General features: G+C 38.2%; 1 protein-coding gene across 2 annotated transcripts in view; it reads left to right on the forward strand.

Annotated features, from left to right (window-relative positions):
* Nucleotides 1-15555, forward strand: part of PKP2 (plakophilin 2) — a 97328-nt gene extending 81773 nt beyond the window's left edge. Inside the window, exons 10-13 of one of the 2 annotated variants that reach the window (XM_059185664.1) lie at nt 1692-1845; nt 9468-9657; nt 12694-12781; nt 12929-13131. In XM_059185664.1, coding sequence (XP_059041647.1) covers nt 1692-1845; nt 9468-9657; nt 12694-12781; nt 12929-12997 — 501 coding nt within the window. In that variant the 3' untranslated portion in view covers nt 12998-13131. Of the gene's footprint in view, nt 1-1691; nt 1846-9467; nt 9658-12693; nt 12782-12928 lie in introns of both variants that reach the window. The other variant, XM_059185665.1, reaches the window with a different exon arrangement.
* The last annotated feature ends 10711 nt before the right edge of the window (nt 15556-26266 follow it).

Raw genomic sequence — 26266 nt, forward strand, 5'->3', positions numbered from 1 at the left:
AGCCAGGCTCTGAAGCCTCCAGTAGATGTTGGGAAAGGACCAGTAGGCCTTGAGATGACAAAGAAAACCCTACAGGACTCAGAAGAGCAGAGCTTTTGCATGTTTGGGAAGACATTATCTAGACAGGACACTGGGAAGAGAAAGGAATGCCAACCTACCTCTGTACCCAAGTCACAGGAGTGGTAGAGAATAAGTAGCCTCCTCTCCGGATGGCTACAGAGGAAAGATTCATCTCAGATTGGAGCAAATACTTTAATGGAATGTTCAACAAATTAGTGAAAAACAAAGTGTAACTGGTTTCCAACAAAACATTCTAAAATAATGAGTGTTAAACTTCTTTGGAGTGTGGATACTTTGAGTATCTAATAAAAGTTATATATCCTTTCCCTGAGAAAGTTTATTATAAACACAAAAATAGACTTCCTTTTTTTTATGAATTTTTTTTATTTTTAACTACTCTCTGTACCCAGCGTGGGGCTTGAACTCACAGCCCCAAGATCAAGAGCTGCAGGTCCACCAACTGAGCCAACCAGGTGCCCCAATACAAAAATAGTTTTAAGGACCTCCTGTTCCCTCCCTGAAACCTATCCTAGGCCCTATATTAAGAACCCCTGTTCTACAAAGTAGAGTGGTGAATGTAAGGAGAGCATCTGCAGGAGGTGGGGGAAATAAGCAGTGTTTAGATAAGATAAACAGAGAAGATAGTCACCCTTAACAATGGTCAAGAATTATAGGAATTTCTGGCAGATGGCCTGAAGTTAGCTTCAGATACAAAACTATAAAGTTGCAGACACAAACCCCAATATTAGAGGTTTATTGATGCTTGGAAGGTTCTGGTCAGTACTCAGACCCCCTGAAAGTAGGTGGCCAGCTTGATTCCAAATAAGATTTGCACATACAGCCTCTGATTGAGAACATAGATAGGGTAATCTAACTAGCCATGCATTCTTTAAAAGCCCTACATCTCTTTTCAGAGTAAGTTGGCTCTGTAGAAATGAATAAGTTTATTAAAAATACAAAATGTGCCAAAATGTGAGCAAGAAGGTGACCAAGGCAACAACCTACAAATGCACTGAAATATCAATTAAGCAAATAGTTCAAGAAAATAGAGAAAGGGAAAACATGCAACTAGTTTCTTGACACTCATGTTTGATTCTAAAACATCGTCCTTATATCCTTTTCATGATGCTGAGCTGAAAATGTGAATAAAGAGGAAGGAAAGGAAAAGACAGGTTTTATTATTTATAAACGTACAAAAATATAGCAACTTGCCAAATCCAATATTCTCTTTAAAAATACCAAATAAACTGTTTTTTTAATCCTGTAACAAAATTAAAAACATAGTAAGAATTTTTATTTTATTTTATTTATTTATTTGAGAGAGAGAGAGCATGAGCAGGAAAGAGAAGGAGAGGGAAAAGCAGATTCCCCACTGAGCAGGGAGCCCCACACAGGACTCGATTCCAGTACCCCGGGATCATGATCCGAGCTGAACGCAGACACTTAATGGACTGAGCCACCCAGGCACCCCTGAAAGTGTAATAAGAATTTAAAGGAAATCTCTTCAGACTAGTTTCACCACAGCCCTAGTTTTCAAAACATCTTGCTCAGTCTCTAGTAATCTATAGAAACTTGATATTATCGTGTGATGTTAATGCAATAGTATTAATAAGACATGCCTCATGCAACAGATGCCGACGTCAGTAGCTCAGACAGTTGTCCAGAAGGAAAATGGCCTTCAGCACACCCGCAAGATGCTGCATATCGGTGATCCAAGTGTGAAAAAGACGGCGGTCTCCCTGCTGAGAAATTTGTCTCGGAATCTTTCTCTACAGAATGAAATTGGTGAGTCAGCAAACGTGTCTGGATGTTGTGAATACATATTGAAAATACAAATGCAGTGAACCATTGTCTTTATCACATTTTCTACTGAAATGTGATAGACCTGGCTTTTGCACCCAAGCATCAAGGTAGGCTTTCTCTCTGGGTCTCAAATAGGGATTTTCTTAATATTCAGCATTTTTTAAATTGTTCTAATTACTATGGAAGAGAAATTAACAAGGTAGGTAACATGTGTGATGTTTTTCAAAAGCCTTCGGCTCAGCAGTCGATGGAGCCTTTTTAACCTGCGCGGTTAGTTCAGACTGCTTAAGCACTGCTCTTCTAAAACGTGGAAAATATACACACAGTGGTCTTCCCTTTAGAAGTTTGGTCCCTGTTGCACTAGAAAAAAAAATGGACGGTTGTGCAAAAAAGGCAGAAAGGTGGAGTCATTGAATATATACCGAATTGGCATACATTTGCAACAGTGTGATGGAACTAGAGGGGATTATGCTAAGCGAAGTAAGTCAATCAGAGAAAGACAATTTTCATACGATCTCTCTGATAAGAGGAATTTGAGAAATAAGACAGAGGATCAAGGGGAAGGAAAACAAAAATAAGATAAAAACAGAGAAGGAAGCAAACCTAATAAGACACTAAAGCGGATAATACACTATATGTTAGTTAAATTGAATTTAAATTTAAAAATTTTTTTAAAGATTATTTATTTATTTATTTATTTGACAGATCGCAAGTAGGCAGAGAGGCAGGCAGAGAGAGGGAGGGGGAAGCAGACTCCCTGGTGAGCAGAGAGCCCGATGTGGGGCTTGATCCCAGGACTCTCAGATCATGACCACTGAGCCACTCAGGAGCCCCAAAATTTTTTAGATTAAAAAAAAAAAAAAAATTGGCATGGACAGTTTTAAAATGAATACAATGAAGTATTTGCTCCTTTTTTGAGAGTCTGTATTATTGACAAAGATAACTATATTACACTATCAAATAATAAAATGTTTTGTTCCTTTGCTTTCTACACAGAAATGTCTGATGAATGTTTGAATTAAGTCAAATACTATAAAATGAGACAATAGGAAGATAACGCCAAAATCAATCATGTTTCCTAATGCTCCATAAATCAGTCATTCCTGACAACTCAGAATTCAGTTTTTCACAATCTTCCACTAAAATTATACACAAATTCTTTTTTTGTTTTAGTGAATTGGATTAGTAGTTTGGAATACACACACAGACACACAGCACCAGAGATACTGAAGTCTGTGGTTATTGTTTTACTAATGTCATTTCCAAAGCCAGCCAGCAGCACGATATTGGACAGGCAGTTTCATAAATGGTTTCCTGCCCATTATAAATACAGAGAGAGCCTGGAAACTTTGCATGAATCTAAAAGAAACCTTGCCCTAGGCGCTCTGAAAAATATGAAAGTGTTCTCCTCATTGTCCTTTGTGGACTTTTGTGCTGCACTTTAATCAGGTATATTATCCTTTGACTTTTTTCCCCCCCAAAGGATAGATGGCTCTATCTTTAAACAGTGCTGATGGAGGTAACTTGTGCTCAACCCATTATACACGTGCCTTCAGGGCAAAATACTGTTGTTCCAGTGTTCTACCATCCTCTAAACTGTTGGAAAGATACAAATGTAGCCTCACACTTCACTTTTTTTTTTTTTTTTTTTTTTTAATAAATAAACACTCTATTTAATTCTTCAGTTGAGCAGGAAATGGTCTTGGCAGAGTCAAGGTTTTTTTGTGTTACACTATACTTAATGTTTATTTATTTTCTTTGTTAGCCTACTTTGAGTGAGTTCTGGCTTTGATACATTGCATCTCAAATTTTGTTGGCTCCCCTGGATAATTATAATATTTATACTTTTTCTCCTCTTAATATTTAATGGTTTAACAATGTGACTTCTCTTCCTGTATTTGTCACTTTCAACCAGAAGCTAAATAAATGGAAAATCATTGTTTTGGATGGTTTTATTAAAGAACAACTTTAATTTTTTTAAAGATATATGCTCATTTTAAAAATTCAAGCAATTAAGAAAAGCACCACAAATAAAGCAAAAATACTTCCTCTTATCACTCAGAAAACAACTCTTGTTAACCTTAGATGAATATCTTTCCAGACATCTCTCTATGCCTATAAACAGATGAAAGTTTAGACAGAAAAATGAATAAATGATATTAAAATTGGGTCATACAACATCTAGTGGCCAATAAATCATTAGAATTAGTTTTAACAAAAGTAAACATTCAAAATGACATAGAATCACTGAACTTTGGATAAATTTTTCACTACATTTCAGACATGTTTTAGAAACTGTGGGAACGTGTACTCAAGTTTGTCTCAGTCCTGATTTCTAACTCTTGGCCAAACCTAGAGGAATGTCTTGATTGCACACGCAGCAATATTAGTCTCCTCGATCTCTAAGAGTTCCTCTTTTATAACTTGTGTATGACGTGCATGTAACACCGCCTGTAGACACATAAAATGGAAGGAAACAAAGGAAAGAAGAAAGGGAAGGAAGGGAGAGAGGGAAAGAGAGGAAAGTTTCTTTTCCAATGTCTGTATTCCAGTTGATCATTTTACTGGTCCTCTTAACTAAAGTGCCCTGTATACTGTAGGTGATGCCCACTGAACATTATCGAGAGGACCAGTGTTTTGTTAAACAGATCTGGCCATGTCCTGTATTATGGAATAGCTGCAAAGGACCATTATCGGACAGTCACATCAGAATTTATTATGACCGGCCTCATCCACATCCTCTCACTAATGAGGTAGTTTGCACCAAAAGTCTAGTTTTGTTCAATTTATTTTATGGAGTCTGTTATTGTAGTGAGGCTTGTATTCATAAAATTCCAATGAGATCATCTTCATTGGATTCTTTGTAATTTTTAAAATTTTAATTCTAGTGTAGTTAACATGCAGTGTCATTTGTTTCAGGTGTACAGTGCAGTGATTCATCAAGTCTATACATTACTCAGGGCTCATCACAGTTATCTGTACTCTTTTTTTTTTTTTTTTAAGATTTTGTTTATTTATTTGACAGAGATCACAAGTAGGCAGAAGGGCAGGCGGGGGTGGGGGGCGGGGGAAGCAAGCTCCCCGCTGAGCAGAGAGCCCATTGTGGGGCTCAATCCCAGGACCCTGGGATCATGACCTGAGCCGAAGGCAGAGGCTTTAACCCACTGAGCCACCCAGGTGCCCAGTATCTGTACTCTTAATCCCCTTCGCGTATTTCATGCATTTCCCCCACCAACTACCCCTCTGGTAACCATCAGTTTGTTCTCTGCAGATAAGAGCCTGTTTTTTTTAACTGCCTTTTTTTTGCCTTTTGTTTATTTTGTTTCTTAAATTCTATTTATGAGGGGTACCTGTGTGGCTTAGTCAGTTAAGCATCTGCCTTTGCCTCAGGTCGTGATCCTGGGTTCCTGGGGTTGAGCCCCATATCAGGTTCCCTATTCAGCACAGAGACCGCTCTTCCTCACCCTCTGCTGTTCCCCCTGCTTGTGCGATCTCTCTCTCTCTCTCTCTCTCGCTCTCAAATAAATAAAATCTTTAAAAAAAAAAAGAATTCTACATATGAGTGAAATCATATGGTATTTGTCTTTCCTTGAGTGACTTATTTCACTTAGTTCCAATCATGTTTTTGCAAATAACAAGATTTCATTCTTTTTTTATGGCGGAATGATATTCCATATAATACACACTTGGGCTGCTTCTATAATTTGGTTATTGTAAATAATGCTGCAGTAAACATAGGGGTGCATGTATCCCTTTGAATTAGTGTTTTCATGTTCTTTGGGTAAATACTCAGTAGTGCAATTACTGGATGGTAGGGTAGTCCTATTTTTAAGTTTTTGAGGAATTTCCATGCTGTCCTCTACAGTGGTGCACCAGTTTGCATTCCCACCAACAGTGTACAAGGATTCCTTTTTCTCCATATTCTTGCCAACACTTGGTTCTTGAGTTTTTTCTTTTTTTTTTATTTTAGCCATCTGACAGGTGTGAGGTGATATCTCATAGTGGTTTTGATTTGCATTTTCTTGATGATAAGTGATGATGAGCATCTTTTCATGTGTCTGTTGGCCATCTGTTTTCTTTGGAGAAACATCTGTTCTTGTCTTCTGCCCATTTTTTAATTGGATTATTTGGTTTTTGGTGTTGGGTTGTATAAGTTGTTCATATATTTTGGATAATGACCCTTTATCAGATATGTCATTTGCAACTATCTCCTTCCATTCAATAGGTTGTCTTTTAGTTTTATTTGTTGTTTTTTGCTGAACAGAAGCTTTCTCATTTGATGTAGTCCCAACAGTTTACTTCTGCTCGGTTTCCCTTGCTGCAGGCAAGAGATCTAGAAAAATGCTGCTACAGTCAATGTCAGAGAAATTACTACCTGTCCTCTCTTGAAGTAATTTTATGGATATTTAATCGATCTTATTTTTGTGTATGGTGTAAGGAAGTGGTCCACTTTCACTTTCATTTTTTGCATGTTGCTGTCCAGTTTTCCTAACACCATTTGTTGAAGAGACTGGTATTTTCCCATGGCATATTCTTACCTCCTTTGTCGAAGATTAATTGGTCATATATTTGTAGCTTTATTTCTATGTAGCCCCTTGCTTTCATAAGATGACCCACCAATAAAACCCTACTCATTTCAAGGACAGTATCGAGAAGAGGGTTCTACAAGATAAATGCAATTTTTAAGTTCCAAGTCAGCTTTATGTCAGATAAATAATTTGAATGACAGGACCCATCTTGATTCAGAGTAGTCATAGCCAGGAATAAATGAAAATCAGTTTAAAATACATGAATCGTGTTTCTCATGAGAGACTTCTAGACTAAAACATTCCATATGATGACTTGGAATGAAATCCTCACGTATTACGTGGATTTACAGAAATAAACTTAAAACTTTTATTTTCTTGGGGTGCCTGGGTGGCTCAGTTGGTCAAGCATCTGCCTTCAGCTTAGATCATGATCCCAGGGTGCAGGGATCGAGCCCCACAGGCAGCTCTCTGCTTGTCCGGGAGCCTGCTTCTCCTTCTGCCCCACGCCCCCAGCTCAGGCATGTACTCTCTCTCAAATAAACAAATAAAATTTTTTTAAAAATATATTTTCTTACAAATTTAAAGATAGGCACACTTGGTATGGTGACAGAGTATTAGAGCTCATGCAGAAGACACGGATCTGCGTCCTACAAGGCCACTTTGTCACTTACACCACCTTGGCTAGTCATTGAACTGCTCTAACCAGAATGAGATTAATAATCACTACTTCAAGGATCAGATAAAATAATGTACTTATAAGGAAGTATTTGGACACATCTTGAGATTCTCAATTCCCATTTACTCATATTTACAGATGTTTTCTGACATCCAACTAATGCCTTGGCTTTTTAAGACATTGAGTTTAAGGATTAAATAAAATCTCCCTCAGCAACAAGACATTGAGCTGCAACTCTCCCAATAACATGAGAAGGCCTTTAATTTTATATTTCATTATTAAAGATCCCATTTTAATTGTCCCAAAATATATTTATTCAGGCCCAGTCATGTGTGTACGTACATATGCATACATACATATGCTCTTTCTTTTCAGGTTTCTTTTGCTTATTTTCTTTCCTAATGTTACGTGTATGCATTTATGTATGTATGTATATTACCAACCCTGTGAAGTAGATACTATTATTCCCCCATTTTACAGATTGAAGAAACACAGCATGGAGAGGTTAAGTAGCTTGCCCAGACCACATAGCCACGGAGGGGAGAGACAGGACTGAAACGAAAAGTCTGACTTTAGAGCCTGAGCTCTGAGCTCTGAACACTGTGCCTCGATGCTTCAACAACAGTGAAAACCAGAGCTCAGGTCTTTGAGCAGAAGGTGTGTCCTTCCTGTCAGTCAGGTCCACATATTATCAAAGGATGATAAGTTTCTCAGTCCTTTTATTGCATCTGTCTCTGTTTTAGACATAGCACTCAAAGCTGGAGTCCAGAGTAAATGTGATGATTGTCTTCAGGAACCCATAGCCTCCTTTGTAACTCAGACAGCACATGACTGATTACAATGCAGTGCCCTAGAGAAAGGAGTGCGCTTCATCATGACACATAAACTCAGATGAAGAAACAACAAAACAAAGCAGAAGTATTTGTTTTACAACCATGATAAACACAACACCGTATTAAAGAGCTGTGAAGAGCAACAGGCGCTTGCTCTCTATCATTGAAGAAGGGTCCCAAGTAGTAAGAGAAAAAGAAGAAAATACACATGAAAAGAATCATTGCAAAAAATCAAGTATATATCTATATTGCCCAAAATATATACCAATATATTTGACAAGTTATAGTCAAATCATCAAATAGTAATACCTCTTTTGTTACCACCAAAAAAACACAAATTAAAACCCTACAACCTAGAACTTACATATAGAGTGAAAACATAAATTTAAAAGTGTTGCCTTTTTTTTTTTTAAATAATAGTATTATTTGTGCACTGAAGAAACTAAGCAATACAAATAATTTTTTTGAAAAAAATTTTTAGGTCACCATCAATACTATTGTCAAAAAACAAGTCTTGTTAACATTTTAATGTATTTCTTCTCAGGTTTCTTTTGAATATTTTCTTTCCAAATGTTATATATTCTTTTTTTAATATTTTATATTATATATTCTTCATAAATAACTGTACTTAACTTTCACACAGAATACTAATATAAATATTTTATTATACATGTTTCACAAATATTTTTGAGATACATAATCTTTGCAGATGTGTTTTAGAAAATCATATTCCTATTATTAAGTTATGTAAGCTTTTTATAATTTTTCACTTATATATAATACTATAATAAAAACCTCTGCATATGGCTTTTTCTGTTTTTAAAGTAAATGTCTTTAGGATTAATTTCTAGAAGTGCAATTACTGAATCAAAGAATGTGAAAAAATTTTAAATTCTTGACACTTCTGTTAAATTATCATTGTCATTTCTGCCAAAAGAATTCCAATGTACTGAGAAGAGAATACCATCTTTTGGGGGGCACTTGGGTGGCTAATTTGTTTGAGCATCCAACTCTCGATTTCAGCTTAAGTCACTCTCAGGGTCATGGGATTGAGCCCCACATTGGACTCCCTGCTCAGCAGAGAGTATGCTGGGGAGTCTCCCTCCCCTCCACTCACAGGTCCCTTTGCCCACATGCTCTCTCTCTCTCTCTCTCTCTCTCTCAAATAAATGTTTTTTAAAAATTACCATTTAAGAATCTTTTTAAGGGGTGCCTGGATGGCTCAGTGGGTTAAGGCCTCTGCCTTCAGCTTGGGTCATGATCTCAGGGTCCTGGGATCGAGCCCCACATCCGACTCTCTACTCAGCAGGGAGCCTGCTTCCCCCTCTCTCTCTGCCTCTCTCTCTGCTTGCTAATGATCTCTCTCTGTCAAATAAACAGAAAAAAATCTTAAAAAAAGAAGTAAGAAAGATCTTTTTAAAATTTGAGTATCAGAGATTACGTCTTTCCATATGTTCATTAACTAGTTGTGTTTCTTTTAAAAATGTTTTTTACCCAAAATGTGTTGGGATCTTGAGATTAAGGAATAATCCTTCTAATCAAATGTTGATTTTTTTCTTTTTGTAGCCAAAGAAACTTTGCCTGATTTGGTTTCCATAATTCCTGACACAGCCCCGAGTACTGATCTTCTCATTGAGACTACAGCCTCTGCCTGCTACACTCTGAACAATATAATCCAAAATAGTTACCAGAATGCACGGGATCTTCTGAATACTGGAGGCCTGCAGAAAATCATGACCATCAGCTCAGGCGATGTGTAAGTCTTACAGTATCTGCCTGTTGGTTATCTCCCTATTCCTCACCATCCCTCCCATATGACATCTAGTTTTGAATGTCCACACATTGAGAACCATGAGTATTATGGCCCAAAAAACAAGATTGTAAAGTTGAGCCAGATGGTCTGGTTCAATTCTTGATAATCAAGCAAGTGAAAAACTGAATTCTCCAAGCCAAATAGTTGCCCATTCACTTCTAAAATATCCAGATAGTCAAACTCCATAATTTCTCTGGGTAGTACATGGCAACCTTTTATTGACCTAATGAATTAGTTTCCTAGAGCCACAGCTGTGATTTAAAACCAGGAAAATATAAGCAAAGTGAGAGTCCTTCCCACCAAAGTGGGCAGCAAAGGGACTGCTCCTTTCCTCACTTAGATCTAGACCTAGTGTCACGCCAGGTACCTTAGAAAAAGCAGTGATAACACAAGAAGTAGGAGGCAACGTAATCAGAAATTCCTGCTTTCTCAGTTTTCTCTATCACATCTCTTCCATCTCTCATTCCCTTCTGAGAATAGGAGATCTAATTACAGTAGACATCCCACATCCCTGTTCCTGTGTCTTTTAATTTTTTCCATTAAAAAAAAAGTGATAAAGAGAATGAAAAACGTTGTGTAATGAAATTAATTACTATTAGTTAATTTACAGGCATGGAATCCAAAGAGGGCATCTTTTTCTCTATTTATACAATTCTGAATTGTTTGAGTTGTTAAATAGAAGTTACTTTTGTAAGTAACTAAGAAAGAGATGAAGTGTTATACCCCAATTCTAATGAGTGGTAAAGCACATGGACTTCACCCCTGCTAGACGAATGTGTGCCTGGCCCCATGGGGAAGCACAGGGGTCTGTGGGGTCCTGGAGTCAACACACATCTCCTTCCCCACTCACATAGGCCCCTATACGCTGCAGTCCCATTCCCAAACCTCATGGGGAAGGAAGACCATATTCAGAGTCAAAGGATTAAAAGGAGTGCTGGTTAGAATTCCCCAAGTCAGAATATTCACCTGGTAGAGAGCAGTTGCTCAGTCTTTATGGAAAGATCGAATGATTGCTATAAAACAGAAATGACTTTCAAGTAGTCATCCATGCTTCTAAGCAAATCTCCCTAAGACCATATGATTTTCATTATTTGAGTAATCGAGCATAAGAAGTGCATGAGAATATACCCTCACTTTTAGTATAGCTTAGCAATATATGGGGATGTGCTACTCTGTTCTTTTTTGCCCTGAGTGTCCATTTGCCCTGGCTCAAAAAAATATATATCATCAACATGGAGCTTCTACCAGTTGTGCCTGCTGTTCCTTCCTTGCTAAGTGTTGTATAGCTGACCCGTAATGTAGGGGCTAGCCTGGAAATTAGTTGCCATTTATAACATTTTTTTCTTTGAATAAATGATTTCCAAGTAACAACCAACTTCTAAAGAAGCTGTGATATCAAACCCTTGCTATTCAAAAAACATTTTCCAGTTTTAAATATTAGAGACCCTTAGTTTTCATGGATTTATTAGTATTTCAGTATTAGCAAGTGACTCTGAAAAGTCCATGAAGTACTAAAAAAAATCTGTAAAGTGCTGATTTGATTTTCCCTTAATGCAAGACTGGCATGGAAGAGAAAGGCTTTTAGCTAATGAATGAACTCAAGATGTGCTTTTCCATACCATATTGCATTATCTGTTCATGGTTGCCTGTTTGTAAACTCCTATGACATGAAAAATTAAACGTTTGTTTCTTTGTTAAAAGAAAAAACTCAGCTGTGTGCTTGTTCAGTTGATGGAAGAGAAAGAGCTCTAAGGAAGCATAGATCCTTAGCCAGAAACAGGATGTTTAGGACAAATGTTTTGTTTTGTTTTGTTTTTATTTAAATTCAATTTAATTAACACATAGTGTATTGTTAGTTTCAGCGGTAGAATGTAGTGATTCATCAGTTGCATATAACACCCAAGTGTTCATTACTTCAAGTGCCTTCCTTAATGCCCATCACCCAGTTACCTCACCCCCCAACTCACCTCATTTTAGGACAAACTTAAAAGCAAAACATCAAAAACTAAGTATATTGTCGGGGTACCTGGCTAGCTCAGTGGGTGGAACATGTGACTTCTGAGATCAGGGTTTTGAGTTTGAGCCTCATGTTGGGTGTAGAGATTACTTAAAAAATAAAGAAGAGGGACGTCTGGGAGGCTCAGTCGGTTAAGCATCTGCCTTTGGCCCAGGTCATGTTCCCAGGGTCCTGGGATCCAGCCCCATGCTGGGCTCCCTTCTCCACCAGGAGTCTCCTTCTCCCTCTGCCCCCTCCCCCTGCTCATTCTCTCTCTTTCTCACTTTCTCTCTCAAATAAATAAAGTCTTTTTCTTAAATTGAAGGAAAAAAACTTAAGTACAGTGTCCAGTATTGTAGTGACTTGGATTTATAACGGGAGTACATTTTCCATTCACTCCATACAAAAACAAAGAAATTTGGAAGCTATTGTAACAAATATTTCAATAAGAATTTATTATATTAACTTAAAAATATTACTCATACTCTCGTAGAATCACTAAGTCTAGAAGGTAGATATATTTTTCAGTCATGCTTTTCCGAATTTGTATTCTATGTATATGCATTATAAATGTACAAACATATTTCTATTATATAAATAGCATGTATATAATATTTAATATAAATATATTTGATTTATTTATTAATGTAATATAAATAAATGTAAATAATGTATATAAATATATAAATTATATTCTATAAGCCAAGGATTTATGAAATCTAAGGATATATTCCTTGTAAATATCAGGAATATGCTCTATAAAAACTATTTGCTGGCCTGTGCTAGTGGTTTTAAGATTTTTTTTTAATAATTTTTTTTTTTTTTTTTTAAACCCAATGTGGCCCCTGGCCTTCAAAGCTCACCATCTAATTCTCTTGTTATGGTGAGTGTCCTGACTTGGCTGTCGAGCAGCAGCAGTTAAAGATCTGCGGAACGCCCACAGACAGCATCCTGATCTCGGAATGCCTTTTTCCTCTTTTCAGTTATGGCTCCAACAAAGCAAGTAAAGCTGCTTCTGTTCTCCTATATTCCCTGTGGACGCACACAGAGCTCCATAATGCCTACAAGAAGGTAAGAACACTAAAAAGGTCTGGGTTGCAGTTAACAGCCACATCGTAATGGCCTGTTTGTCTGCCCCAGGCGACACAGCACTAAAAACTCCATTTTCGTGTATGACAATGTTGTTACCTTTCACATTTCTGTTTGTTTATTCCAAAGGCTCAGTTTAAGAAGACAGATTTTGTCAACAGCCGGACTGCCAAAGCCTACCACTCCCTTAAAGACTGAGGAAAAGGAAAAAGTGCTCTCAGAAATCTCAACCTCACCATTCTCAGCCACAAAAAAAAGCCTCAAAGGAAAACACCTATTTTTCTACTTCCCAGCCCAAGAAACCTCAAAAGAGCATGCCCTGTTTCTTAGCCTTTTCTATTTTCAAGGTCCCCAGAATCCAGAAGACATATAGGCAAAATATAATTTTATTAGTCTTCCAGAAAACTTTTTCAAGTTTGCTACCAGTAGACACTGGCAACAGCCTCACTTTTACCCTCCACAGACTGTGGTCCTTGTGATCGGGATTCACGGTGCAGGGCCTCCCGGAACCGAAATGCGAATTCATGTGGAATGAGCATTAACAACAAACAAGGAAAGAAGGAGACGGTCCTATTACCAGGATTTTAACAGTTTGGTTTATGCGTATAGTCCTTTCCTGGTTTCTATATTTTGTCTCTCATATGCACATTACTTCACCATTGGCCATGAGTGTATTGTTCTGCAGTGTTGAAACAGAATGAAAACGACAAGAAATATTTGCAGGAGAAAATTTAATGGCAAAATTATATGTTTGTTTACTTTGTGCTTGTTTTTATCCTCTTGAATTTTTTTTTCTGATTTGAAGTGAACTGAAGAAATTTAGGTCACATTGAGTGTGCATGACTCTAAGAAAACGAAATTGAAATGAAGTGATCATAGCAAATTTAAAAATCTTCTCACAGAGAACAGCGACTATGGTTATAAAATTCCGTGTTCCCTCTAACACTTAAATATAGTCTTGCTCAAGGAAATACCTACCCTATGACAACACCATGAAATGCAAATCTCTCCAGAATAGTAGGATTCAATATGATCTATTACCTGGACTTTTTCAGCAACTTCAGTGGTCTGGTAGAAAACAGACTCTATACTCTTCAGCTACAAAAGGAAATAAAAACCTCTCAAACTGCTGCATGAGCCCAGGGCACTGAAAACAGCTCATTTAATAAATTATTATCAATCAGCCCAACTTTGCCCAACATTTAAAAAATACCACCTTAGAGAGCCTCTAAATCTCATGTGATCTTCCTCAAGCCATTATTTTAAGTCAAGGAAATTACAGAGCAAAAAAATGAAGACACTGTGTTGAGGAAAAATATGTCAAGGCTATGCAGAAATGATATGGGATATACTAGTGTTGAAAAATTGACATCATCTGTTGAAGTGAATCTGTTAAAAGTGTTCTTTTAACTGAGCGATGATTAGTACCATTTACGTAAAATTAGTCTTCTCAACTACAGTTCTGTTATATTTTCCTTTTTAAAAAAAAAAAATCTGACAGTGTTTTCTATAAGAAAGTAAGAAGGAAAAAAATCCTTCAGCTCCCTTTGGCCAGAGATGTATAATAGAAAAATAAATGCCATTTTCAAATTGAATGTGTACTTAAGTCTTTATTATCTTGAGAAGACAAAATTCTTTTAATTTTAAGAGCTTAATGGAGAAGACTCAGAATACTAACCTAGTTCAAAATGAAATTGTTAGATACCAATTTTTAAATACTGAAGAGAAAAACCATTTCTTTTTCTAGAGCTTTGATGAATAATGTTTGGAACATTTTTTATTCCTCTACATAAATGATGGATGTTCAAAAGTTTCTGTGTTTTTTAATGCATTAGTAGAGCCTTCAATATTAAACACAAAAGGAGGTCAAAATAATGTTGCCTGCATTGGTATCTGTGTACATCTGATTTATTTGTGTATCACAGTATATGTGCTATGACTGACACGGCATTTGAAGATTTGACCTTATAAACTTACATTGCTAAGTTCCTATTTCTATTTGTAATTGTTTCTATTTCTTCCCTACTTAAAAGCCTAGATTCTTTACAAAGAAACACTTCCTGCAAGAAAACTGGAATTAGCTAATGACTAAAGCATGCCTCAATGGAGAGACATACTAATGTGGTAGATTTTAGTAAATTGAGTGGGTCTGTGACCTGACAAGATAGACTGGTTTGATCCGCATGTCCTTCTTTGTTCATCCTGCTTACCAAAAACCTCACTATTCTACTATCTTTGGATACCTCTGGGGGAGGTCCTTGTGTGCTGAATATCAGTTTTGATCTCAGGTCCACACAAAAAGCTTTTTTTTTTTTTTTTTTTAAATATGTGTCCCATCCTTCCCCATGTCATCAGATTTGAGAAGCTGAGTGGAGCCTTTTTGTCTATTTCTGCTAAGAGTTCCAAAGGACTGCTTCCTTGTCAAGAATTCTTAATGATGGTGTGGCATATGGGAGGTCACTGCCCTGGCTTTCTGTCACTGGAAACATTTGTTTATACCTGATGGAAATAACCAACGGGTTATCTGGCAAGATAGGGGATTAACATGTCAAATGGGGAAATACGCAGCATGAGTAGATAAACCACTTTAAAATGAATTTAATCACCCTCTGAAGAAGCAATTTCTCAGAATAAAGAAAGGAAATAGGAAATAAACATATTTCAATATCTTTATATACCTATAACTTATTTGTACTATAGTTATAAATGAAATTTCCTCTAAATAAAACGTGTCATGAACTTATTGTGCTTTGGAATGAGGTCAACTTCAGTATGTTTGTACTTCCAACAAAATTGCAGAAGCCTCGAATCGTGGGATCTGAGGATTAGGGGGGAATTTAGAGGACATCTGGTCAAGTCCTTCTTAAAGTATTGAATGCATCAGAAAAGATGCAGTTCTTATCAAAGTAACAGGAGAAAAATTTTCAGTCATTCGTTCAGCTAATGCTCGCATGACCCTGTAATGCACCCATTTTAAGACTCAGTAACTGTTACATTAAATTATTTGTTGTGGAAGAGAAAATAAATAAAAAAGGAAACAAACTTTTCAAAATAAAATCCTGCATTACATTTAATGTTTTAGTTTGTAGTGGTACTGACAACTTCATCTCTTAGGAAATAAACTTCAACCTTTTAAGGACAGTAAGAGAAAGGAAAACTCTCTTTTTATGATATATTCAGGAAAGAAAGATCAAAATGCTGTATGTTGGTAAAAGAGCTGTTTTTAAAGAATGAGAGGAAGGGAAAGCATTCTGAAGCCATCTGGGAGACACACGTAAAGAATCCAGCAATAGTTAGCCTGGAAGAAAGGTGCCATGTTACCTGTCTTCAAATATCTGAAGGACCTTTGTATAAAAGATGACAGTCTTATTCTGAGTAGAGGAGAAACCAGGCCAATAGGTAGAGGCTTGTGAGACTAGCTCTGACTGAACAATAGTGGACGTATATTTGAGTACTCCTCACAGCCTCCTCATGAAGGATACAGTTTTTCCTTTTTCTTCCTTTTTTTACATTTTACACATGAAAATAATGTGAAGTAGAAAGAGGTCACCTTCCAAAGGAGTACAGCCAGAAAGCTCAGGGAGGCCATAGAAAGTCAGGTGGAATAGCTCCTCACAGGCTCTACTCCGAGACCAAAGAATGGAAGGTGTGTCTCCATGCTGGAGCAATGTGGGGGATCTGTTTGGCTTATCTCTCTTTGGAGAGTTATAAGGGCAGTCTGGCATAATGGTGAAGAGGACTGATTCTAGAACCGACCAGTCTGAGCTCAAAGTGGGACTTCTCCTGTTTAATAGCTGGAGTGAGTTTCTTACTTAACTCTGAGTCTCAGCCTTCTTTAACTGTTAGGTGGGAACAATAGTAGTAGTTACTTCTACTGTTGGGTTGTTTGAGGATTAAATGTCTTCTTAATTGTAAAGCACTAAAAACAGTCCCTGACAGTATGTACCGAACAAATGCTAACTACATTACTTGGAGTTCCCTGGTTTGAGGGTTCTTTGCTTTTTTTTTGTACTCCATCTCTTGAGTTTCTCTTTTCAGATATGGTTGATTTAGTTAAAAGCCCCAGCCCCTTCCCCCAGCTACCCATTTTACACACACACCATCCCTTAGAAGGCCAGGCAAAAAAAGAGGAAAACAAATATGGCCCAGTCAAGTGATCCTGAATGTCTCTTCCTCAGGAAACGAGTCTTTTGGGAGGTATTTGTAAGTGTTAAATGAAAAGAAATATCCCCAAATCAAATAAGTTTGAGAAGGGCTGGATTCTACAAAGATTGATTACAAGGCTTCTCAGAGTCTCTAACGTGCACTGTGCATTGTGAAATCTCCCAAGAACGGGAGACTTTTGTTTGAATCAGTACAACCTTTTTCCTTAGATGACTCTTGAAGCTGTGCTTCTACTGTGGGCACTGTGATCTGGGCCAGAGGCAGGAGGACAAGAGGCATTCCTCTGCTTGGCAGCCTTGTCCAGTTCATCTCCTGAGGCCTGGACTACTCAGAAACCATACCTGGGCTTAGTCATGATTTAGTGAAATCAGAAAGTCAATGATTTCAATAGATTAAGGACTAGTTCCTAAGTATTTTGTTTCTTTACCACCTGGAGTGTGCTCGTCTACAGGCAAGAAAGCAACTCAGAAGGCAGTTATTAGCCCAGAGGAGCATGTTGAGGCAGCAACATGCTGTCCTAAATCTCACATCAAGAAGCAGTTAAATCTCTCAGAGGCCTGACTTTCACCGTAAGCTACTAACATACAATCCATCTGGTAAGGAACAAAAAACAAGTTAAAACTTGCAGATTTTCCTACAGCTATAATATAAGATGTTCTTCCCAGGAATAAGCAATTTTTTGGAGTTTTGTTTTAGAAAAAAAGGAGGAGTTCCACTTTTAATTCTCTTTCAGCGTACATGTATTGAACGTTTATTCCTGGAGCTGACAACCAGTGAGATGCAGATTTACGAGAAAGTGCCCACACGTCTGAGCAAAACAGATGTCTCTGTGATGGAAACTTGTACAGTTTACAGTATCCTTTGCGGTATCTGAGAAATGAAAAGTCATCATCTCGTTTCCTGGGAAATAAACGTCATCATTCTACAGGGTGAGAGTTGGGGAGCTCTAGAGCCACACAGACCTTCTGGAATAGGTCTCCTAGAATAATGGTTAGCCCGAGAGACAAAGGACTAAGAAGAACATACCTGCATTTTTAGCCAGGAGGAGTTGTCAGAATTGATATCCTTTACTAAGAATGTGTGAAAAATTTAATATTTAGAAAACTAACAAAAATTTTTTTCTCCAATTTGTTTTACCTCTTGCTCTAATTGGAGGTTTTTGCAGTTCCTAATTGAAAAAATAGAAGTAATCTATTTTTGTGGTATTGCTGAACAGCTCTTTATAAGAATTATGTGTGAACATACTAAGTAGCACATTGCCACTTCTTCTGGTTGCTCATACCTAAAGTGACCCACTTCCTCATCTCATGGTTCTATTTCTCCTGCTTTAGTTTATCACTTAAGATGCTTCATTTGCATTCAGGTAACAAAAAAGTTCAGCTCAAGTGGCTTAAACAATAAATGTATTTATTTTGTGTAACAGGAAGACCAGGTTTAGGCTCAGGCTTGGTTATTCCAGCAACTCATTGAAGTCATCAAGAATCTAGATTACTGGGGATCCCTGGGTGGTTCAGTTGGTTAAGCATCTGCCTTTGCCTTCAGTTAAGGTCATGACCCTGAGATCAGGGATAAAGCCCTGCATCAGGCTCCCTGCTCAGCTCTCTTGCTCTCTTGCTCACTTTCTCTCAAATAAATTTCAAATAAATAAAATCTTTCTCTCAAACAAATAAATTTTTAAAATATTTTATTAATTTATTTTACAGAGACAGTAAGAGAGGGAACACAAGTAGGGGCAGCAGCAGAGGGGGAGGGAGAAGCAGGCTTCTTGCTGAGCAGGGAGCCCAGTGTGGGGCTCAATCCCAGGACCTGAGATCATGACCTGAACCAAAAGCAGACGCTTAATGACTGAGCCAACCAGGTGCCCCTAAATAAAATCTTTTTTGAAAAAACATTTCAAAACATTTCAAGGTTCCTTCGGTCTTTCTGCTCTGCCATCCTCGGCATTTTTGCTTTTGTCCCCTGGTTGATTTCTCCATTTTGACAAAATGGTTGCAGCAGCTCCAAACGTGTCACCTTTACAGGCCATGTCTAAAGGCCAGAAGAGGGGCGCCTGGGTGGCTCAGTGGGTTAAGCCGCTGCCTTCGGCTCAGGTCATGATCTCAGGGTCCTGGGATGGAGCCCCACATCGGGCTCTCTGCTCAGCAGGGAGCCTGCTTCCTCCTCTCTCTCTCTGCCTGCCTCTCTGCCTACTTGTGATCTCTCTCTGTCAAATAAATAAATAAAATCTTAAAAAAAATAAATAAAGGCCAGAAGATTAAGCAATCCTTCTTGCATCCTTTTTTTTTTTTTTAAGTATTGTTTTGGTTTTTGGTTTCTTTTTGTTTTTGTTTTTTTATTTTTTGAAGATTTTACTTATTTATTTATTTGAGAGAGAGAAAGTGAGCGAGTGTGCATGAGAGGGAGAAGCAGACTCCCCACTGAGTGGGTGGGACTCGATCCCCAGACTCCAGGATCATAACCTGAGTCACAGGCAGACATGTAATCAACTGAGCCACCCAGGTGCCCCACATGCATGCTTTTTTTTAATAAGTAAAGAAAAATTTCCCAGAAGCCTCCATCAGATATCCTCATTTTATATTGCCCAGAATTCTTTCACCTGTCCCTTCTTAAATCAATTCCTGGTGAGAAAAATGAAACTACTGTTCCTTTCTCATACCGATCACATTTCACCCAAGGCTGGGCCTACCTCCACTGAGAGGCAAGGGTGGGGAACACTTGAACAAAGCCGGGGTTTTATTGAACAAGAACAAAAGGGGCGGCAGAGTAGTCAACCAACACTGCCTGCCCTTGGTGAGGACATCTGAAGAAGAAAGAATTTACCTTTTTTTTTTCTTTTTTTTAAGAATTCAACATTTTTTAGCAATCTGACCTCATCTGGCCCATAGGAGAAGTGTTGTCTCAAATGCCACAGGAGAAAGGACAAGTGTGGCTGTTGCATTGCATTTAGGACAAAGTCCATGAGGGCTTGTGAATGAAGAATGACGGAAGAGTTGGGAACTGCAATTAAACCAATAATCATGATTTCAAGGAGAAAGATGAAGATGATGCTCGGCTAACAGTGAGGTGGAATAAAATCATTTCGGAAGTTCTGTGCCTCTTTTTAATTTTCTTGACATCTACCATTCCTCACCTGTAACTGGTAATTATGGGCCCCAAATTATGGACTCCATTACCTTCATGGACCACATCATCTTAGAACATCTGGTCTGAACCCGAGCTATCTGATAATCTCATTTCCTCAGTGAGACATCAGTTGAGCCAGTAGACACAGCGTGGACTGGAATTCTGACTTTACCCCTCCCTGGCTGTGTGACTCTGGGGAGCTACTTTAACTTTCTGAGTCACTGGGAGAATGGAGTTGACAATTACCGCTTCACTGGATGGTTCAGGGAATAAGATGAGGTGATGTTTTCATCATGCTTGGCTCCTGGGCACTCGATACAAGGTAGCCTTGATGACCTCCTATAGACTGGTCTGTCACCCAGGGGTTACCCAGACTTCATGTTCTCCAGTCTAATTCCCCTGCTTTTCACAGTGGCCCAGGAATCATCTTAGAGCAGAAAGCAAATTCCATAGTGATGAAACAGGAAATGGGAAGAGAGAGGGGAAACTTCCCTGCTGAATCCCTCCAGCCCCTCCTCCTGCTTCCTGGTTCTGCTCACTTCACTTCTGCTAATCTGATAATCCACACCAAACTCTATCCTGAAGAACTCAAATCAGGGAAAACTCGCAGGGGCACAAAATGAAAGGACTCCCTTTACTACTAGGGTTGCAGTGGGAGATAGTATGTTCTTGCTAACCCAAGAGGAAATATTGAATAAGCTTTTCTATTAAAGAAATGCATTTGTGCTACTTAGGGTAAATAATGCATCTGGTCAAGCAGTAACACTTAGCTTCCTTTTCTGAAAAAAAAAAAAAAAATCTGATACTTTTCTGAAGTTAATGTTTTATGTGTGCATGAAAGTATGGGTGTGACATAGACTGTTCATTACCCTCACAACGTCCTTTCTCTCTTCCCATCCCAAGAGAATTTTTGACAGGACACGCAGTGCCCAGTGTAAAGACGATATTTCCCTGACTCACGTGGCAGCTGAGTTGAAGGCATGGGAGTAAATGCTAGCTTGCAGCACGGAAGTAAAGTATAATCCTACAGCCTCTCAAAACCTTCCTTAACACAGTGGGCACATCCCTCCTTTGCCCTCTTTTATCCCCTTTCTCCATTCTGCCTGGAAGGCTGACATTACCTGCCTGACCACAAGGAGGAAGGCCACACTCTGGTGTGGTGGGACAGTGATCTCCATGGAACCCGGTCATACCAGTTCAGGGCCACTTACCTTCAGACACTGCACACATGAGAGAGAAACAAAATTTTATTGGGTGTAAGCTATTATTATTTTAGTGTTTATATCTCACAATCAAACTTAATTCTAATCATCACTTCTTAACACTACTATAGAGAGCAAAATGTTTTAGTTTTTGTATCTCACAATCAAAATTCTAACCATCACTTCTTAACACTATTATATAGAGCAAAACCAAATCAAGAAAATTTCCAAACCAGAAGATACAGTGTTTCTGTCCTAAATCAAAATGCCAACTAGAAGATTAAACTGCTTGTGAGAATACAGAAAAACAGAAGTAAATTTGATGAGTTAATTTTGGACTTCAGATTTATTTATTCTGTTGATAAGCCTTTTTACAAAGCAGTCTTCAGCCACATTGTGAAATTATTTCTACTCAATAAAAAAATACATACATTTCCAAGAGGGAACTGGAAGACACAGTTTTGACCTACTGGTGTCATATTTCCTCTGGAAAGCACACTCTGGGGCATATTGCCCCAGAAAATCGTAGTGCTGAAATATAAACCTTGTAAAACCATGTGAGAAAGAAACCTGTTTTATACAATGTATTTGCTGACAAATGTCAAGAGGAAATAATTTCTACAAAATGAAAAGAACCATTAAGTAGTCTAAATTAGGTCACAAACATTTTTAAAACTTCTGCTGGAAAACCACCTATGGTTGACTAATACTCCTTATCCCCCAGATGCTCTATATGATAAAAGGCATCCAATTTCTGACCTGCGTTCTATAATATTGAAAAATAATGCTATGTCATAATAACTAGGCCTATATGGATTTGTGGCCGTTTTGCTTCACAGATCTTGCCTTTGGACACTCAGCACCCAGTCCTAATTCTTCTAAATTCCCTCCTGTGTCCTAGGCACTAGGAGGCAAGAAGCTACCTTTCTCACTCTCTCACTGTTAGAGTTTAGAATACAGGTTGGGTTCTGCCAGTACGACGCAGGCGGGGAGGAAGTGGAGGCCATGTTCTGGCTGCTACTGCGTCTGGCAAGCAAGTCCCAATGGATGTAAGTGTACCAATGTCCGGTCACCAGCTCCATGCACGTTGGTAGCCGTGATAGTGACTGCTGTGATGGTAGAACCAGCAGCAGCTGACCTTCTGACTTCTGCTCGTCCAGCTCCTGCAGGAGTGTGTGAACACCAAAGTCCTTTCTACTTATACACTGTTGTAGGGGTAGAAATTCTACTCTGTTGGAGTGAGTTCTGTTTTCTGTGCCGAACCCTGAGAGAGTATTCTAGTCACTCATATATTTGCCAAGAATTGGGGAAGTTAGTTTCCCAGAAGAGCGTAATCATTTGTTAACTGAGTTCTTTGATGTTAAAAAGGGATCTTTGGTATATCATAAAGATTGGTGTTTCTTAAGCATTGAGCTCAACTTAAATATTTGGTTTTCAATACACATATAATTTTTCTATAAAATTTTTACTTGATCTTTGATTACTATTTCAATAAGTAATAAATTTAACAGTAATTTATCCCAAATAATTAACCTTTAATTAATTATATGTTGGTTAAGCATAATAAACAATAATCACAGAAATTCAGTGTATCTCAAGGCCTTCATACACTCAACATGTTAGATACAAATATTTAATTAAACTTGACTAAGTTAAATGGTGCTAAGAAACCTGAAACATACAGACTTGAAATATCCAATTCCTTTAGACAGTCAAATACTGTTTTCAAACTATATCAAAAACCTTCCTCATAAAAATCATAAGACTAATATTAATTAAACATATCAAATTAAAATCACAAGTACAGGGGGATCTGGCTGGCCCAGTTGGAAGAGCATGGGATTCATTTTTTGTTTTGTTTTAAAGATTTTGTTTATTAATTTGACAGAGATCACAAGTAGGCAGAGAGGCAGGCAAAGAGGGCAGGGGGGCGGGGAGCAGGCTCCCCGCTGAGCAGAGAGCCTGATGTGGGGCTCGATCCCAGGACCCTGAGATCATGACTTGAGCTGAAGGCAGAGGCTTTAACCCACTGAGCCACCCAGGTGCCCCAAGCATGGGATTCTTTTTTTTTTTTTTTAATTTTTTATTTTTTATAAACATATATTTTTATCCCCAGGGGTACAGGTCTGTGAATCACCAGGTTTACACACTTCACAGCACTCACCAAAGCACATACCCTCCCCAATGTCCATAATCCCACCCCCTTCTCCCAACCCCCCTCCCCCCAGCAACCCTCAGTTTGTTTTGTGAGATTAAGAGTCACTTATGGTTTGTCTCCCTCCCAATCCCATCTTGTTTCATTTATTCTTCTCCTACCCACTTAAGACCCCATGTTGCATCACCACTTCCTCATATCAGAGAGATCATATGATAGTTGTCCTTCTCTGCTTGACTTATTTCACTAAGCATGATACGCTCTAGTTCCATCCATGTTGTCGCAAATGGCAAGATTTCATTTCTTTTGATGGCTGCATAGTATTCCATTGTGTATATATACCACATCTTCTTGATCCATTCATCTGTTGATGGACATCTAGGTTCTTTCCATAGTTTGGCTATTGTGGACATTGCTGCTATAAACATTCGGGTGCACGTGCCCCTTTGGATCACTACGTTTGTATCTTTAGGGTAAATACCCAGTAGTGCAATTGCTGGGTCATAGGGCAGTTCTATTTTCAACATTTTGAGGAACCTCCATGCTGTTTTCCAGAGTGGTTGCACCAGCTTGCATTCCCACCAACAGTGTAGGAGGGTTCCCCTTTCTCCGCATCCTCTCCAGCATCTGTCATTTCCTGACTTGTTGATTTTAGACATTCTGACTGGTGTGAGGTGATACCTCATTGTGGTTTTGATTTGTATTTCCCTGATGCCAAGTGATATGGAGCACTTTTTCACGTGTCTGTTGGCCATCTGGATGTCTTCTTTGCAGAAATGTCTGTTCATGTCCTCTGCCCATTTCTTGATTGGATTATTTGTTCTTTGGGTGTTGAGTTTGCTAAGTTCTTTATAGATTCTGGACACTAGTCCTTTATCTGATATGTCGTTTGCAAATATCTTCTCCCATTCTGTCAGTTGTCTTTTGATTTTGTTAACTGTTTCCTTTGCTGTGCAAAAGCTTTTGATCTTGATGAAATCCCAATAATTCATTTTTGCCCTTGCTTCCCTTGCCTTTGGCGTTGTTCCTAGGAAGATGTTGCTGCGGCTGAAGTCAAAGAGGTTGCTGCCTGTGTTCTCCTCAAGGATTTTGATGGATTCCTTTCGCACATTGAGGTCCTTCATCCATTTTGAGTCTATTTTTGTGTGTGGTGTAAAGAAATGGTCCAATTTCATTTTTCTGCATGTGGCTGTCCAATTTTCCCAACACCATTTATTGAAGAGGCTGTCTTTTTTCCATTGGACAGTCTTTCCTGCTTTGTCAAAGATTAGTTGACTGTAGAGTTGAGGGTCTATTTCTGGGCTCTCTATTCTGTTCCATTGATCTATGTGTCTGTTTTTGTGCCAGTACCATGCTGTCTTGATGATGACAGCTTTGTAATAGAGCTTGAAGCCCGGAATTGTGATGCCACCAATGTTGGCTTTCTTTTTCAATATCCCTTTGGCTATTTGAGGTCTTTTCTGGTTCCATATAAATTTTAAAATTATTTGTTCCATTTCTTTGAAAAAGATGGATGGTACTTTGATAGGAATTGCATTAAATGTGTAGTTTGCTTTAGGTAGCATAGACATTTTCACAATATTTATTCTTCCAATCCAGGAGCATGGAACATTTTTCCATTTCTTTGTGTCTTCCTCAATTTCTTTCATGAGTACTTTATAGTTTTCTGAGCATAGATTTTTTACCTCTTTGGTTAGGTTTATTCCTAGGTATCTTATGGTTTGGGGTGCAATTGTAAATGGGATTGACTCCTTAATTTCTCTTTCTTCTGTCTTGCTGTTGGTGTAGAGAAATGCAACTGATTTCTGTGCATTGATTTTATGTCCTGACACTTTACTGAATTCCTGTATAAGTTCTAGCAGTTTTGGAGTGGAGTCTTTTGGGTTTTCCACATATAGTATCATATCATCTGCGAAGAGTGATAATTTGACTTCTTCTTTGCCGATTTGGATGCCTTTAATTTCCTTTTGTTGTCTGATTGCTGAGGCTAGGACCTCTAGTACTATGTTGAATAGCAGTGGTGATAATGGACAACCCTGCCGTGTTCATGACCTTAGCGGAAAAGCTTTCAGTTTTTCTCCATTGAGAATGATATTTGCGGTGGGTTTTTCATAGATGGCTTTGATGATATTGAGGTATGTGCCCTCTATCCCTACACTTTGAAGATTTTTGATAAGGAAGGGATGCTGTACTTTGTCAAATGCTTTTTCAGCATCTATTGAGAGTATCATATGGTTCTTGTTCTTTCTTTTATTGATGTGTTGTATCACATTGACTGATTTGTGGATGTTGAACCAACCTTGCAGCCCTGGAATAAATCCCACTTGGTCGTGGTGAATAATCCTTTTAATGTACTGTTGAATCCTATTGGCTAGTATTTTGTTGAGTATTTTCGCATCTGTGTTCATCAAGGATATTGGTCTATAGCTCTCTTTTTTGATGGGATCCTTGTCTGGTTTTGGGATCAAGGTGATGCTGGCCTCATAAAAAGAGTTTGGAAGTTTTCCTTCCGTTTCTATTTTTTGGAACAGTTTCAGGAGAATAGGAATTAGTTCTTCTTTAAATGTTTGGTAGAATTCCCCCAGGAAGCCGTCTGGCCCTGGGCTTTTGTTTGTTTGGAGATTTTTAATGACTGTTTCAATCTCCTTACTGGTTATGGGTCTGTTCAGGCTTTCTATTTCTTCCTGGTTCAGTTGTGGTAGTTTACATGTTTCTAGGAATGCATCCATTTCTTCCAGATTTTCAAATTTATTGGCATAGAGTTTCTCATAGTATGTTCTTATAATAGTTTGTATTTCTTTGGTGTTAGTTGTGATCTCTCCT

This window comes from Mustela lutreola, chromosome 8 (genome assembly GCF_030435805.1).
Source record: "Mustela lutreola isolate mMusLut2 chromosome 8, mMusLut2.pri, whole genome shotgun sequence".
Classification (NCBI taxonomy): domain Eukaryota; kingdom Metazoa; phylum Chordata; class Mammalia; order Carnivora; family Mustelidae; genus Mustela; species Mustela lutreola.